The sequence below is a fragment of the Halteromyces radiatus genome (assembly GCF_025201355.1).
Source record: "Halteromyces radiatus strain CBS 162.75 chromosome Unknown BX664scaffold_1, whole genome shotgun sequence".
NCBI lineage: Eukaryota > Fungi > Mucoromycota > Mucoromycetes > Mucorales > Cunninghamellaceae > Halteromyces > Halteromyces radiatus.
The window spans coordinates 3236632-3253466 of record NW_026251687.1 but is presented as its reverse complement, the minus strand read 5'-3'; the positions used below and the strand labels follow the sequence as shown (position 1 = coordinate 3253466).

Genomic DNA, 16835 nt, shown 5'->3' with positions numbered 1-16835 from the left:
AATATAAAAGGCTAATAAAATAAAGATATAATATAAAGTATAAACTAATTATATTTACCATCATGCTTCAGAAAGGAACGCGTTGATAGTTTGACAAAATCCATTCACATTATCCGCTTGTCTTGCCCAAACTTGAGTATTGTCGCCTACTACCATGTTGATATTTGCTTTTGTGTTGAGATTGTATAAATAGAGTCCATGATTCTTTTCCATATCCACCAATGATTCTTGACAATCTTCGGTATCCAAACAAGATTGATTATAGTCGTAGAAAAAGTTATAGAGCCCTGCACCATAGATATATACATTGGATGAAGCAAGAGATCGTAAACCCCAAGCCATTGCACATCGATTCGGTGGTTGTATTGAGCTATTGTTGTTGTTGCTGTTGTTACTATCAAAAGTCCTACAATGTTCAAATGTTGGATCATTCCATGTATTTTGTACATCACCAGCGGAAACTTGTTGGAAAGGGAAAGGAGCAGCAGGGACAGGTTGCCAGTAAGGAGTTTCCGATTGGATCATAGACATCAATACATTCTTGGCATGCGAAATTTGATATTGATAGAGTGTGTTATGTTCAGATTGTACACCATAGAGCCAAACAGGACCTTCTGTTGATTCAATTAAAATACCACGGCCAGTATAAATGGAGACTTGTCGTTGTTTTTCACCATCATCAAGATCATGATCCGCTGTCCATGCCCATACATTTTCAAGATAAGCTGAAGAGGAAGAAGTTAATCGTAATAAAGTATGTACACCTGCACATGCAATGTTGTCCATATTGTTGTCAGCACTATGTGTTTTGGAAGATTGAGTCGATGTAGCGGTTGGGATGACAAACATGGGCCGTTCTTTCTGATGTCTTGTGATACGAGTTGACATAGCACCTTTCTTCTTTGGACACTGTTGATATTGAAGATCGGATCCTATCGTACCACCCACACGGAAATGTGTATCCCAAAGTCCACTGGAGCCTAAAGCTGAAGGTTCATCCCGCATATTCCATTCCAAAAGTACAGCACCAGGTTGTGCACCAGATGATGAAAAGATCAGATCACTCATTTCCACTATACCTTGATCACCTTGATTGCCAACTTTGATCATCGCCACTGGTTTATCCATATCTTGGAATACTTGTCCTTTAGCCATCAGAACCGACCAAAGCTCACCCGTTAGTCTTGATCCAGCTGGTACTGTAATGGTTTTGCTGATAATATAAGTACCGGCAGGGAAGAATACAATTTTACAACCTGCATTGTCATTGATCACCTTTTGAATGGCTTCCGTGTCATCTGTTATACCGTCTCCTTTGGCACCACCATCTTTTGTCAAATCAAATAACAATGGAATAGGTTAGTAATTACCTTTTTTTTTTTTTTTTTTTTTTTTTTTTTTTTTTTTTTTTTTTACCAATAACAGAGACAAAGGAGGATACATCATATTGTTCATATTGTGGTCGAGATTGTACATGAAAGGTACCATCATTAGAAAGTAGACTGGGTGACTTGATAGGAGCATTGGGTAAGTTTCCGCGTTGTAAAATACCTTGGCCACCAGTATCTGTATAAATAGATCCACTTCCCCAAGAACGAATAACAGTATTACCACCAGCAAGGATAACCTTTCCATGACCGTTTGCAATCATAGTATCAACGTTGGTTGTTTTGACATTGTCCAATAAAAGAGTGGCGGATGTATCAGAGTGTGTAGGAAGTGTACTTGTGAGTTTGATACCCGTGGTTGTATTGTTGAATTCGCCATCCAACACTAAGATGCTGCCGACATTAGAGATAGTGTTTTTGCCAGCAGAAGTCATATCAATCCCTGTATTGCAATTGTTGATAGATAGTTTTTGAAAAGTCCATTGCCAATTCTATGCATGTACAAAAAAAAAAAAAAAAAAAAGAATAAGATAAAGAAAAGAAAAGAAAAGAAATTAAAAAAAAAAAAGATTTACCCAGTTCATATAAATAGCAGTCTGACAATGATGGAAAGTCAGACCACGAGACAAAAATTGCTGATTACCGACCCACATACCGAATTTGCCACCTTCAAATACTAAATCAGACATAAAACCACCAGAGCCATTATCCATCCAAATACCTTGATGATTAGTTGTTGGATCCATGGACATGATGAAACGGAGGTTAATTAATGAAGTGGCCTGAGCAACTTGCCAATGAAGTCCAGTAGTATGTGCCTGTACAGGAGTGCCAGTCAAGTCAAAGACAAAGTTTCTGATCTGTCTGAAAAAGTTATTTTGATTGATATACCATTGACTACCATCGGCAAGGTAAGGATCAGAATCCACCATAGCCATGCCTTGAAACGAATTAGCAGCCACTAAAGTAGGTGGATTCAATGCATTCCCAACCAATTGTGTAAAATAATACATGATGATCGGGCTCGAGATTTTGTAACGACCCGAGGGGAAATAAACCAGTGCAGGTGTTAATGTTGAAGATCCGCAATTCCCTCCGCATCTTTGGCCATCTTGTATCGCTTGATTGATGCATGCTGTATCATCTGCTTCGCCATCACCAATACACCCATAATCTTTGACATTGCGGTACACTTTATAATCCAAGTTGCTATTGAACGATGATTTCCCATGTGTGATATGTGAGATCCACATTTCGTTGTCTTGACTACCCATCGTCATACATTGCTGTTGTTGCTCCGTCATTGCCTCTTTGTCCATATTTTCATCCAATGTTTCCTCTGTAACTTCATTCATCGGCATCATATCCACATCTTCCACATCTTCCACAATTTCTACGTTTTCTACATCTTCCGTATCATCTTCCATATCATCCACTTCATCCACTTCGTTCATGTCTTCTTCTTCATCTTGAATGTCTTGATTGGTTGACGGTACTTTGGTTTTTGTATGATCTGATGGACCGTGTTCGTTGATCAGTTCATCCATCACTGGAATCAAAAATGGATGAGCCCATAGTATTTCAAAACATAGCGACAACAGTAAGGTGATGATAATCAACTTCATTGTTATGAACGGTGTAAAAAAAAAAAAAAAAAAAAGAAAGAGAAAATGGGAAAAAATGAAAAAGGGAACTTTTTTTTTTATTTGGATCAGATACGTAAAAAATAAAGGTTCCATTTTTACCATATTTGTAATGCAATATTCTCCTTTTTTTCTTATTTCTATTGAATACTTATGCTCTAATCCATCTTTTTCATTTTCATCATTGGATGATTCACTCTCTGCATCTCTCCCTTCATCTGTATTTTTTTTTTTATTTATTTATCTAAAAGATTGCATATGATAGTAATGTACAGTTTTCCATCAAATACTTTTTGTCTCTGACTGATACTTTCCAACTTGACGAGCCCAAATAATAGAAAAGACGGAGGCGATCGACCAATAGAATCATGCATCTAAAATTGGAATACTTTTATTTAACCGGATGACATATTTTACCATTTACCAAACAAATAAAAGCAAGTAGAAGCAAACATCAAGAAGATTTCTTTTTTTTTTTTTTTTTTCCTTTTGATAATCATGACTTCTAATGGTTGAACATGTGTAGAATGATGTATGGTGCTATCTTATAAAAGATTGAAACAAAAGAGTCAAGAAAAGGAGATATCGCGGAATTCATTTTACTGTGATGTTTGTCAATGTAGATTAATACAGTTCAAAAAAATCAATTTCCCCCAAAAAATAACTACTACCATCATCAGTTTGAGATGAAATATATGATCATCAATAAAAGAGTTAGAGAAGTATGTAGGTGGATACAAATTGGAAGAATTTTCACATTTGTTTATTGATAAAATGTGTAATTAATGAGGTACAAAATTTAATTTCAAATGAAGTTGACCATGAGGTTTGAGAGACACCCATTGATCCACAGATTTTTGACTATACAATTCCATAAACTTACCAAAATCCTGTTCAAATATTCCCAATTCTACTGACGAACTAAACCTATTGTAATCCTTGACATGATATTCCAATACAGTTTCTTCAGGCTTGGTCAGTTCAAATTGAAAAGATTCATTCCTACAAAAAAAAAAAAAAAAAAAAAAAAAAAAAAGAAAATAATATGATGGTTAGTTTCTATCATTAGAATTTGGATCTTCTTCATCTTTTGCTTGATCTTACCATTCCGGATCCAACGATTTCTTGATTGCTTTTGTCTTATGTAGGGTATGATGATGGTGACGGACTTGAACAAACGGGTCACTAGTACCATTCTTATCTACTCCAGGTAAGCCACGAGCACCAAGAATGTACACAGTCACTGTACCATGAGGTATTGTTGTTAGGTTAATGTTATTGACTTGTTTGACGGTATTATCCATTTGTTGTTGTTGTTGTTGTTGTTGTTGTTGTTGTTGTTGTTGTTGTTGTTGTTGTTGTTGAGTATGTCCATTCAGAGTTGATGATTCTTTTTGATGACCTATACCACTGGCTATCGATGATGAATTTGATGGTGGTAATGGTGAGCTTGGTAAATCAAAGACCTTTGAACCAGAAAGGGATGTTGTTCTTCCGCCATAGGTCATTGTTCTCATAGTTGTCAACATGGAAGTATGAGTCTTGCGTGTTGTAAGTAATTGTGGTTGCCAAAGGAAGCGGACACGTACAAATCCAGATACACCAGCAACACCATCCAATGGAATTCGAACTTCACGAGCAACAAAACTTTCGACGTATTCATTCCGAATAGATATACCACCAGATCCTTTACATAATAACAATAATTAATAGTCAAGATGAGTTAAAGCCAAATCAAGAAATAAAAAAAAATTGTTTGTTCATACTATTATTTACCTAGGGGAGCATCGCCTTGGAATTGATTCCAGTCAAAGACTTCAATGCGGAAACTTGCAGTAACCCGAGATAACTAATTACAAACAAAGATTAGTTCCATTTTTCAAATTATCACTAGCCGTTCTTTTTTTATATATATATATATATATATATTTATTAATCGTGTATACTTACAATGGGTACTGTGAATTGAACATTTTTCCAAGTAGGATTAACAGTTTTCTTGATCACAGGACTCTTTTGCACACGTTCACCATTGATAGTGAATACCACATAAGGATCACTTGTACCTAAGTAATATGTAAAGAAAATAAAAATGAGTGGATAGAAGAAATTCAATATCTTGTAGCGTTTACCAGATTTATCCACTGCCATGAGATTCTTTCCACCTAGTAGAGTTACTGTCAAGTTTCCTTGATCTACAAAAAAAAAAAAAAAAAAAAAAAAAAAAAAAGACAATTATGAGACTTTTCTGATAATAACAATCCTTCTTAGAATCACTTACTTTCCAAACTTTCATCAGGATTTAATTCAAATCGAACAAGAGGAATATACCCAAAACTCAATCGGATTCGACCAGGTCCACCTTGAGTATCCAGTAAATCAAACCATTCACCTTGAGTGCCATCATCTTGTTCATCGTCATGATCTTGGTGTTCACCGTTGCTGGGGTTGTGTCGTTTTTGATACTGTATATGACGGATGATCTCTGTTGCTGAAGTTGTCCAATAGCCATACCGATCGTCATTCTTCTCATCCGAGTCCACATGTTTGATTTCGATCGCCAGCTTAGAAAAATCCGCTTCCTTGATAAATGCATCTGATGCTTGATTGAATACGAGATGACTACCTTTAATAGCCGAAGTCTTGAATTGAGAGTAGAGACTGTCCACCATCACTGCACAATAAGCGTGAACATTTTTGGAGAGTTGTACTTCATGAATCCGTATCTTCAGTACACCCGTATTGTACGCACTTAAATCCAAAAGACCATCTGGTGTCCATTTCACAGGTACTCCATTCAAATCCATCATTTCGTTGGCGTTATCCAAATTTACTTGATGTGTATTCAATTTTGGTGTTGACGATACTGCCTCCTGAGACAGATTTGCTGAGCCTTGTTGTGTATTGCTTTCGTCAATGCCTTCATTCATAGATACTTGACCGTCCTCTTTGACTTCATTTTGATCATCATTTTCAGGCTTCCTTAATGCCAATGTTGGATAAAATTCTGCAGTATATCGAAGTTCACCTTTGGTTGATTTCTTGTTTAATGATTGTAATACAGTCCACCTAACATTATGAAGCAAAAAGAAGAATGATTTAGAAATAAATCATAGTAATCACCCTTCACTCTCTCTTTTTTTTTTTTTTTTGTCACATACTTGTCAATTTTTTCGATTTGTTCATACCACTTGTTAGGATCATCCTTTTTGGGTCCAGAGCATTGTCGAACCAAGTCCTTGATACGTAGTGTAGTTGAACCTAATAACTTGTCTTTTGATTTTGCATTCCAATCCATTACTTCTAAAACCAAATCTTCACGTATAGAATGTACAGGTACATAATGGAATTCACCCCATTCAGGATAAAGATTGTTATCAATCACTTGAGTACGAGCACGTATTTGAGAACCAGACATAATACGTACATAAGGATCCGATTTTCCACCTGTGACAGCCTCCACGTTCCGTAAATCGCGAGCTTCCCATAATGAAAAACGAACCACACCGATAGGCTCCCCTATCAAATAGATAAAAAAATATGTTAAACTATATATATAGATAGATATATGTATAATTATTACGGTAAACAGAAGGTCCCATAGGTCCATGAATCAAACTAGACATCACGACAGGTTTCCATTGCACACTGAATCTAAGTCGACCAGATGTTTTGTCATTCAAACGTAGATCCCACCAGTAATCATTGTTGCTTTGTTGTTCCATGATGGGTACCAAGTAACAATCCCAGGAGCCCAAAACTGTATCTTCGCCAAAATCAACTCTATCCATGATATTAACCTGAAGAGAGACTTCTGTACGATCCAAAACCACCACTTCACCAGGTCGTTCAAATTTAGGATTTGCATTCCGCTTGAAGACGGGCGTTTTGACTTGTTGTACACCATTAACCTTAACTACAGCATAAGGATTCACCTTGTTGGATCTAAGGTTTCTGCATTCATGAACAGTGAAACGAAGGACCCCAGAATCTAATGAAAATAGATCGTTATAAGAGAAAAAAAAAACATGATTAAATGATGTGTTCACTTACTTGATTCAATCGCAGGTTCCACTGTGCCATCTTCCAAGGTAGTTGGTTTTGATACAGGTAAATAACGTGCTTCAAATTGTAAAGATGTGATTCGTTTTCCTTTTCGAAGCAAGTCAAGATCCCTTTCATAATATAATAAATACAAGTTATTTTTTTTTTTTTTAGTATTTTTTTTTTTTTTTTGTTAATGCTCACTTACAATCTTTCAACAGTATAATCATCTTCACCCAATTCTGATAATGGAAAATGGCCTCTTGCAATTCGATGATCCTTTAATGCATTACCAGCAGCATGATTGCGGAGTTCCAACGTCAGTTTTGAGTCCAAGTTATTTAGTAGTAAAAAGTGAGTTTCATTCCAATTAGGTTGAGAAGAATGATCAATAGCATTCGTTCGACCTAATTCTTGAGCCTTGTCCAAATAAAATCGAAGGTACATATTGGGATGACCACCAGGAATATCACCATGATTCACAGTACTAATAGAATATACAGTAACTGCAAGTACACCGTTGGCTTGTGCTACAATGACATACCAAAAAAGTTAGATTCATGAATAAAAAATAATTATTAACACACTTACTAATATCAAGTTCTCCAGAAAAGAATTTCTCCAAATCAAACGAAAAGACATTAGGATAATAAAACATAGGACCAAGAATAGCATGGGCTTGATCACGAACAAAACCTTGAAGACCTGGAATCTATAAAGAAAAAAAAAATAATGATAATAGATGATATGAATAAACCCCAATTGTTGATCAAATACAATAATAAATTATCACAAGCTTACATTGTTGACATCAAAACCAAAAGTATCACCTCCCAAAGGTTTCAATACATAATCAAAGTAAGGTTTGTCCATAAAGCAAGCTTCGACCAATTTTACATGAGGAAATTTGCTGATAAATTGAAGTTTGACACGTAAATGACCCTTGAAGCTCATATCTTCCACCAAAATTGGAATTGCAGCACCTACCATCCCTTTGCCCAGACGAATAGAGAGTTCCACACGAGGACTAATACGATCTTTGAGTTGTTTTTTCGACATGCCAGTTGTATCATTTGGTTCAAAGGTCACTATCCAATCCATACACTATAAAGATATATAATAATAATAATAATAATAATAAAAAAAAATAAGAATGAGTTATCATATTATTGATTATGCGTAATGTTGATTTACCACCACATCCGCTTCAGTATGTAAAGTTTTGACATTTTCGATCCGAAAAGGTTTGTTTCCCAAAGTGAATGTTGTCAATCGTACAGAATCTAGGAATCCAGGTAAATAATCCACAAGATAAGTATCGATATTTTCCACTACATATGCTGAAAGAACAGGTTCAAAAATCAACCAAAAGTTATGCAAGAAACTGTTCAGCCATTCGACAGGTTCAGTACTATCTTGCACATGGATATTGACCAATTCACGATTAATATCATCACGAACATGAAGTTGAAATCGTTTGGATGACATATAATAATAACTTGCTATACATAAAAAAAAAAAAAAAAAAGCTCAATAAAATATGTTATCTTTTTTTTTTTTAATCATATTAACTTACCCACAAAGAAACAAAGAATAATAAAAGTAACAGGACCTCCACCCATAATAGCCAAGAACCAAGAAAGAATCCCAATAGCAAAAATCACACCAGTTTGTTTCCACCAATCATGATAAAATAGAGTACTAAACAATACTTGAATATCATCTGTTTTTGGTTTTTCAGTAGCCGAAAAAGGTAGAGGACCACCAGGGTTTGTTCGAGTTGAAAATGCTGTCCAACCTACACGATACCAATCAGGAATTCTTTGTTGTTGTTGTTGTGAAAGATCTTCAGATGTTGTTGTTGTTGTTGACTTTTGTGATGTTGTTGATTTAGAACGCTTTAAAGTCGATAAAGATGACGGCATTGGTTTCCGTTGAGCAAGAGCTAAAGCATGCATAATATCCTGCGCATCATTGGTACCAAGTTCAGTTCGAAGACCTTGTTGATTCTGTCGGAAATTCCGGAAATCAGGTAGCATGTCGCGTGGCCTTGTTTCATATTGAGTGATATTGTCATTCTTAATATCTATAGTATCCATTTTGGCAGTTTTTGTCGGAGATACGTCGATGGAGGTTGATATGTCAGATAATGTTTGATTGTTCATACCTGGTGTGTCATGTTTTATTGCAGTATCAGAAGTAGTATTTGTAGAATTGCTCATGTTGGATGTATTTATATAAAGAAGGAAAAGAAGAAACTAAAAAAAAAAAAAAAAAAAAAAAAATGTTTTTCCGTTTTCCCTTCAAGGAGCGGATGTCCGATTTTCCCTCTTTTTGCGGGATTACAATGCCAGCCAAGACATGAGGTTGTTCCACAGAAAAGACTTAATCAAGAAAAACACTCAAAAGGGGTGCTTCGAATTCTACCGTTTCACAAAAAAAAAAAAAGAAAAGAAACAACAACAAAACAATACCATATGAACTAATGATGCAGGTCCGTCCCCATCAATCAATGCGTCAAAAAAAAGAAAATCGGTCACTCGCCAAGCGAACGGAAAAATCCAATACATCTAGGATAAATGGTTTTTATTAAATCGATGATATAAAAAATGATATAGACGCATGATATATAATAAAAGATCAGGGATAAACAAATCATTTTCCAGCCTTGTTTCGTTTACAACGTGTCTCTTCGGAAGTTGAGCAGTGTGGCATGATGAAGTTGTCAAAGGGATGGAGAGCGTTGTCAAGCCAAGTAGAGTTGTGACCATGATGTTGAGCAGCACCGGTGATTTCGTTCAAAACCTTGGTGTTGAATTTGTCGCATTTTTGTGATATTTCGTTTGTACCTAGTTCATCATATTGTTCATGTTCCACTGTGATTCGCCTGATGATCGAGTCACATCGTCGTCCGATTTTTTTTTTTCGGCGCATTGGCAAAAGCGTTCCAAGCTCGCGTTTCTGAGTCTTCCTGTCTGCCGATGCCTTGCTTTCATGTTCACCAAAAGAGTCCATGTAATCCCGGAAATCCACAGGAAGTTGTCCCATTGGTTTTCTGTGATATTGTCGTATCAGCGTATTCCGTAACCGTATCCATAAGATAAAGAATGCATTCACAAACAAAGAATAAAAATACATCGTAATATGGTATCACTTACACTGACGTGTAATAAAGCATTATTAAATAAAAGTATGACTACTATAGATCACTAATTGATGTATTAAGATTAAAGCATTATAAAGAAAAGAAAGAAAGAAAAGAAAGAAAAGAAAATCACCATAAAAGATAAAATAAAACACGGACTTTGAAAATCATTATGCTGATGGTCCATGATCACTACCAAGGAAGATACATATCAATGGATAAACACTCCAGGGCAGCTATCATGATTAAATAATTACACATATGATGATAATACCACATCAATAAGAAATCCATAGACTTACCGAGTATATGCTTTTCACAATGTCCCTAGCCCATCTTGATACAGGACTAGATTTACCGCTCGCCAGTGATTCAATTGGGAATAACTGCCCGAAGTTTTTTAAAAAAATTTCACGACGTCGAAGGTTTGGAAGGTGTTTTGAATATAAGCTTCACAAGACATGATACGAAAGAAGTACAGCAGTCCAAGAAAGAAGGGAAAGAAAGAGTTCGAAATTTACATGCTACCTTGTCGCGTCACTTTTTGATGACGGTATTTCACCCCGAAAAAAAAAGAGAAAAAAACGATACGTCTGAAATTTCAAGCCCTGGCACCTGATTTTTTTTTTTATTGTAGTGCGACATCGATTTCAAAAAAATGGAACAAGTGATCGTGGAAATACTGTAGTTCAAAAGGCGTTTAATGGAATAATATTACAAGGTGAAAATAAAAGAGTGAGAGAAGGGAAAACAAAAACTAATAATAATTAGGGTAAAAGGATAATATTATCTAATCATTAAGGGCCAGGAAGGGATGAGATAATAATTCTTGAGCTGTAGGTCTTTTTTCGTGATCACTATACAATAAATAAGATAAATATCCGCTATATTTAATCATCATTATTTACTTACAGTTGGAATGTACACTTTAAAAAGTCCTTGGCTTCTTCACTAATATGAGTCGGGATATCTGGTGCGGTATAGCTTCCGATCTATATATAAAATCATTGGTTTAAAAAAAAAAATCATTCTTTTTTTTTCTTCTTCATCTTCTTCTTTAATTACCTGGAATATAGCCTGCATCTGTGAGAATTCAGGGAAAGGATGATCACCAGTAAACATTTCCACCACCATACATCCAAGAGACCAAATATCTGCTTTTCGAGTATACTGAGTTTGTTTTACTACTTCAGGTGCCATCCTACATTAAAAATTAAAGTTAATGAAGATTTTTTTTTTTTTTTTTTAGTTTTATTTTATACCAAAATATAGACCCTTGTAAACTTGGTCGATGAGCTGCTGTTGCTGTCACTTGCATAATATCTAATATAAAATAAATAAATCAATTTATTTATAATGTATATTAACTTACTTACCATCTTCCACCTTCTTGGAGATACCAAAATCCGATATCTTGACACCACCTTTATTATCAACCAATACATTGGCTCCTTTGATATCACGATGAACAATATCTTTTCCGTGGAGATAAGTCAATCCTTTTAATATTTGTCGTACAAAACTTTTCACCAATGGTTCTTGGAATGCACCATAACTTGATAATAATCCAGCTACCGAGCCACCAGGTACATACTCCAAAAAGATACTGAAATGAGCATTATCAGATTGTGATCCTAAAAGAAAATCGTTCATTTTCAATCCAATGTTACTTTTTTTTTTTTTTTTTCTTTTGATCATACCAAGGTATTGAACAATATTTTCATGTTGCAGTTCCTGAAGTAATGCAATTTCCCGTCGAAGAGCTTCTACCTACAAGATAAAAATAAAATGAGTATATCTATTATTCTTTTTTTTTTTTTTTTTTTTTGTAAGTTATATACCATAGACCGTTTTCGTTCCACACTAGCAGAATTTTCCACCGGTAATTCAACTTGTTTGACAGCCATTAGTTCACCACTAAGAGGATTCAAACCAAGATATACATCACCAAATGTTCCTCTACCTATCAATGATCCCTTCATCCAAGGTAGACAAGCTCCATCTAATAAAAATAAAATATAAGTAAAAAAAAAAAATCATAATTTTACTCTTTTACTTTACCAATCACTGCTGGTTGTGGACTAGCTGGAGATGGAAGAGCCATAGGCAAGTTCCCATTACTATTGTTGTCAAAAGATATATGTGTCAAGTCACGTTGTTTGCTGCCATTCAAATAAGATAAACTCGTAGATCGATTCTGCTGTGCAATCAATTGTTGTTCAGAAGTCATTTCGTCTTGTTTATGAATATTTGATATTGCTGTTCGTTCGGTATCATTACTCTTCTTGTCATTCAAATTTTCTGAAGATACTGATTGTCTTTTTGAACCCTCCAATTCAGTTTGATGGTCGTCTTCCACTTCGTTTTCATCAAGATCTACCCGAGAAGCCATAGCCTTCTTTGCTGTTGAAGTATGGTCTTGGGAATCATCATAGAGAGACATTGAATCGCCATCATGATCGCTGGGAGACTTTTTGTTCTTGTTATTGATATCATAATTGTCGTTGTCGTCGTTAGCATCCTCATCATCATCCACCTCTTCGTCTTCTTCTTCCTCTTCCTCAAATTTGTCCATATCAACCCCAAGTACTGATACAAGTTCTGGTAACACACTATTCCTTGAACTACTTCTGCTATCATGTCGGCTAGCGGCTGAATTTCGTCGATTGGTTGATAAACGTTTGGCATTGATTCCTGCTGTTTCCAATAAATCGCGTTTATGATTGGGAAAGAAGGAGGTCAAGTTGGAGGAGATCACTTCTGAAGGCGGTCGTTCTCCAAAGAAGCGTTTAATACGTGGGTAGTTTCGAGCCCTAAAAGTTGAACCAGTTCGTGCAGCAGCGACGTCAGAGAGTTGTAATGAAGTGCTTGGTACATACATGCTATCAGGTCGTCTTGATGGAGATGATGATGCTGATGTTGAATGTGCTTGTATTGATGAAACTGGTGCTGATGATGATGATGTGGATGAGGAAGAGACGTGTGTTTCTTGATATGAAGTCGGTGAAGAGGGTATACCCGAAAAAGTGGTGCCTGTGATGATGTCAAGGGTCATTTGCTTATCCGGTAGCCATGCTGAAGTATTACTACTGGTCAAATTGTTGTTTAAACTATGTGCTGACACGGGTGAAGACATTGTCGGTAAATCCTTCATGGTACTACTGTTGGATATCCCACTGTTGGTTGTTGCAAATGGATTCTGCCATCGAGCATTATTAGTTCCTTTTCGTTTGAATTCTTCGTGTGTTGGATACAAATGTCGTTTTCGTAGAATAAGTCGTTCTTTTTCTGGTCGATTGGTCGAACGACATATATCTGTAAGTTCCGCATCAGACAAAGCTCGAGCTATAGGGGAAAAAAATAGTTTAATTAGTTGTCATTTTTTCATATTTTGATCATCTGATTATACATTTTTAATTATTTTACCTTCTCCATTGGTACTTGACCCCACAAAAATACAATATCGATCTGCATTACTTTCATCAATTCCAAATTTGTGTAAAACTTTGCCCATAACAACTTTGGCGCTGGTTGTATTGTGTACGTTGACAATCCTAGTTTGTCCATCTTCACCAAATACTTTGACGCATGTCTATAATAAGAATAATATTAATAATAGATTAGTACTTCAGCTTCTTCTTACTCTTTCTTTTCTTTTCTTTTCTTTTTTTTTTTTTTTTTTTTTTTTACCTGTTTGACTTTTTCCATCGACATGATGCCTCCTTCTAGGGAATTGCGCTAATATGATTATTACAAAATGGTAAGAATATCAAATCATATTAATATAACACACATATATATAGACTTCTATTCAGTTATTTTACCTTTTGAATAGTACGAGGACTTGGTGGTAATAAAGGAAGAGAATCTTGATTTGTATTTCCAGTGGATGAGTTTGAAGCATTTGCGGCAGCAGCTGCAGCGGCGGCAGCACGCGATTTCTTCGAATCAGACCGACCCAGGAACCGAGAGAAAGAGTTGGATCGATTCAATAACCCTTTTGAATCAGACGTCTTGCCAGTAGATTTTTCAGATGGAGTAGTAACATTGAATCCTTCATGTCTAGTATGTGTATCCATTTGTGGAGAAGATATGACAGGTACCGATACTGTTGATTGATTCACGATGGAATGATCGGTACGTTGTTGATAAGGACTATGATGATATGAGTGCTGATATTGTTGTTGTTGAGAGTGATATTGAGGTGAATAAGAGTTCGGATATACAGGTTCCGGAGTTCCTTGCTATTAAATTAAGAGAGGGGGAGACAAAAAAAAAAAAAAACGTACTGTGAATACAGGCTCTTGAAATAGAAATAGAAAAAAAAAAAGATAATTTACCTTCATTCTTGCATTAGCATAACTGGAACTATAACATTCCTGACGTAAGGATTTTACAGCAACAGATAGGCGCACCCTTTCCCCTACAGGAGTAATATCCATAGCTTTCAAAGATTCATTGTCGAGATCAAGAATGACGGCACCAGTAATTTTGTGTTCTAATGACAAAAAAAAAAAAAAAAAGAAGGAATTGAATTAAAAAAAAAAAAAAAGAGAAACGATACAATGATATTATTGTATACCTTTGAAACGAGAAATAAAGCGTGTAAGATTAAGTTGTGATAACCAATCAGCTACTTGATGTTCAGACCAACCACGAACTTCTTCCACTGTACGACGTCTATGGTAATCCGGATGAGTAGGAGTTGTTGGAGAACCCATGTAAGGTGAAGTTTGATAGTAAGTCCTCGTAGATGGTGATACTGGTTGTTGTTGCTGTTGTTGTTGCTGTTGTTGTTGTTGTTGCTGGTTTTGCTGACTAGGACTTGTTTGTAAAGACATGGAAGCCGGAAGAATGAAAGAAAGAGATGATGCTTGTTTTGTTTTTCTTCTATCTTTCCCACAAGTAAGTTTCTATCTTTTGTAATTCTGGGATTCTGTATCGTCTTGAGGAGTAAGAAAAAAAAAAAAAAAAAAAGGAAGGATAAACGGTATATCAAAGGGAAATAATAGTGCTGAAAAAAGAGAGAGAGGGAAAGTTGGAGAAACAAAAAAAAAAAATCAGCCTCCTGTCCGACACTCCCTTTTTTTGGAGCTCAACGTACATTTTCTAGTGTTTGTTTCGAACCCAGCCTTTTCTTCATTTCTTTTTTCTTCTTCTTCCTTACACCACATGAAATCTCTTAATAGCCGAACTACATTTCATAATAAAATACAGAAGAAATTGGGACATTATAAATTATCCAAAGATGCAGATATACTTGTAAGCACAATAATATAATATATATATATCAAAACTTACCTTTTATTAAAACCAAATAGATATACTTGAATTATGTTCTATTTATGAAAAGACTAGCTGAAGTCACCCATCAAAAAGCTTTTGACAAACACATACAAGCAAAGAAAAAAAATGCATTCGTGATCAGAGGCGAGAACATTCGTGAAGTTACCAAGGTAAAATGATTTATCAACATGTTTTAAAATAATATTATATACTCATCAACTATTTTATTAGGATGTTTTACGTGAATTTCGAGGTTAGAATAAGCTCTTCATTATTTTCTTACTGTATATCTTTAACCACAAACACATAGCGTACATAAATGTATATAATATATATTAATCTATTAGTATAATTCTTTTTTTTTAAAAAAAAAATGAATAAACAACAACAAAATCAATCAAATCAATCAAATTATATAAAATAAGACTTTATTGGTATATATAATTTATATATTGTCTACATCACTACTTATTTCTTGTCCTTTTTAGCCTTCTTTTCGGATCGATGTTTCTTCTTTTTCTTGCTACTGCTTTTGCTATGTCGTGACTTCTTGTTCTTCCGTTTCACCTTTTTGCTATCAATATCTTGATCAGAGTCAACATCTTTTGTTGGATCATAATGTTCGTCAAAGTATTTGTCCATAGAGGTTCCGTTCCTGATTTTGCCACGACCACGATATCGCATATGAGAATTTGCTTCTTTGATGTCATTATCATCAATATTTGTTTCGCTAATATTATCGTTGTCGTCGTTACTGCTTTCGCTTAAATCACTATGACTACTGCTGTCGCTGTATTGAAATCGTTGTCGTTTTGTGTCGTTTTCCTGTTGATCTGGAGTCCCATCATCATGTTGTGCATATTGTCTCTTGTTTGTTCTTTTCTGTTTTCCAAGTCGTTTTTGAAAAGCCCTTGCATTTTCTTCAGCTGCCCGTATAACTGCTTGGTTATGACAATCGGTTGCTTTGACAATATTCATTAGAAATCGTTTATTTGGTTTGAGTTGTGGAGTGGCTGACCTAAGTAAGAAAAAAAAAAGGAATGTCAATACTCGTATATATGTATATTAATATGATGCTTTTACTTTTCAGGAATTGGACGGTATGCTTGAATACCTTCTGTTTTGTATTTTGCCTGCTTGATTCGAGCTTCATTAGTAAGAAGTTCAGCAACATGCTTATCCAAGTCTTGATCAGGTAGATTTTGTGCACTTTGTCCAGCAGCAGATCGAATTAAATCATTGATAATCTTTGAAAATACTGTTCGAGGTTTCTTTTCCGAAGACATTTTGTAGAGCTACAAAAGAAAAGAAAAAAAAAAAGAAAAAAGA

The 16835-nt window shown here is 35.2% G+C and overlaps 5 protein-coding genes across 5 annotated transcripts; 1 reads left to right on the top strand and 4 right to left on the bottom strand.

The window, feature by feature from the left end:
* Positions 1-60: 60 nt before the first annotated feature.
* Positions 61-2662, bottom strand: BX664DRAFT_253941 (pectate lyase superfamily protein-domain-containing protein; the record flags this gene model as incomplete). The annotated part of the gene is made up of 4 exons (XM_051540337.1): positions 61-799; positions 887-1328; positions 1417-1879; positions 1964-2662. 4 exons carry the CDS (start codon positions 2660-2662, stop codon positions 61-63), a joined length of 2343 nt encoding a protein of 780 aa, XP_051405301.1.
* A 1055-nt stretch (positions 2663-3717) lies between these two features.
* BX664DRAFT_321973 (C2 domain-containing protein) lies at positions 3718-9318 on the bottom strand. Its single transcript, XM_051543398.1, has 14 exons — positions 8652-9318; positions 8270-8577; positions 7877-8179; positions 7667-7787; positions 7284-7605; positions 7085-7206; positions 6615-7022; positions 6193-6550; positions 5313-6100; positions 5164-5226; positions 4982-5097; positions 4808-4880; positions 4136-4718; positions 3718-4033 (listed from the first exon to the last, which is right to left on the bottom strand). Exons 1-14 carry the CDS (start codon positions 9295-9297, stop codon positions 3814-3816), a joined length of 4431 nt encoding a protein of 1476 aa, XP_051405300.1. The 5' UTR covers positions 9298-9318; the 3' UTR covers positions 3718-3813.
* A 1692-nt stretch (positions 9319-11010) lies between these two features.
* BX664DRAFT_254139 (kinase-like domain-containing protein) lies at positions 11011-14662 on the bottom strand (the record flags this gene model as incomplete). The annotated part of the gene is made up of 13 exons (XM_051540354.1): positions 11011-11077; positions 11133-11212; positions 11286-11421; positions 11483-11543; positions 11597-11854; positions 11921-11990; positions 12062-12216; positions 12549-13033; positions 13343-13565; positions 13647-13812; positions 13911-13958; positions 14045-14328; positions 14584-14662. The coding sequence occupies 13 exons, from the start codon at positions 14660-14662 to the stop codon at positions 11011-11013; spliced, it is 2112 nt and encodes a 703-aa protein (XP_051405299.1).
* A 703-nt stretch (positions 14663-15365) lies between these two features.
* On the top strand, positions 15366-15912 carry BX664DRAFT_321964 (uncharacterized protein). The gene is made up of 3 exons (XM_051543397.1): positions 15366-15482; positions 15542-15676; positions 15738-15912. Exons 1-3 carry the CDS (start codon positions 15393-15395, stop codon positions 15762-15764), a joined length of 252 nt encoding a protein of 83 aa, XP_051405298.1. The 5' UTR covers positions 15366-15392; the 3' UTR covers positions 15765-15912.
* A 20-nt stretch (positions 15913-15932) lies between these two features.
* BX664DRAFT_355117 (uncharacterized protein) lies at positions 15933-16831 on the bottom strand. Its single transcript, XM_051547785.1, has 2 exons — positions 16590-16831; positions 15933-16524 (listed from the first exon to the last, which is right to left on the bottom strand). The coding sequence occupies exons 1-2, from the start codon at positions 16790-16792 to the stop codon at positions 15975-15977; spliced, it is 753 nt and encodes a 250-aa protein (XP_051405297.1). The 5' UTR covers positions 16793-16831; the 3' UTR covers positions 15933-15974.
* Positions 16832-16835: the final 4 nt, after the last annotated feature.

Excerpts from the sequence above, each read along its gene's own strand:
- BX664DRAFT_321973 (XM_051543398.1), bottom strand. The coding sequence starts at position 9,297 with ATGAGCAATTCTACAAATACTACTTCTGATACTGCAATAAAACATGAC. Across the intron at positions 7,207-7,283 it reads GATTATACTGTTGAAAGATT|GGATCTTGACTTGCTTCGAA; the intron begins GTAAGTGAGCAT and ends ATATTATGAAAG. Across the intron at positions 5,098-5,163 it reads CATGGCAGTGGATAAATCTG|GTACAAGTGATCCTTATGTG; the intron begins GTAAACGCTACA and ends CATATTACTTAG.
- BX664DRAFT_321964 (XM_051543397.1), top strand. The coding sequence starts at position 15,393 with ATGAAATCTCTTAATAGCCGAACTACATTTCATAATAAAATACAGAAG. Across the intron at positions 15,483-15,541 it reads CCAAAGATGCAGATATACTT|ATATACTTGAATTATGTTCT; the intron begins GTAAGCACAATA and ends AAAACCAAATAG. Across the intron at positions 15,677-15,737 it reads ACATTCGTGAAGTTACCAAG|GATGTTTTACGTGAATTTCG; the intron begins GTAAAATGATTT and ends CTATTTTATTAG.
- BX664DRAFT_355117 (XM_051547785.1), bottom strand. The coding sequence starts at position 16,792 with ATGTCTTCGGAAAAGAAACCTCGAACAGTATTTTCAAAGATTATCAAT. Across the intron at positions 16,525-16,589 it reads TACCGTCCAATTCCTGAAAA|GTCAGCCACTCCACAACTCA; the intron begins GTAAAAGCATCA and ends TTTCTTACTTAG.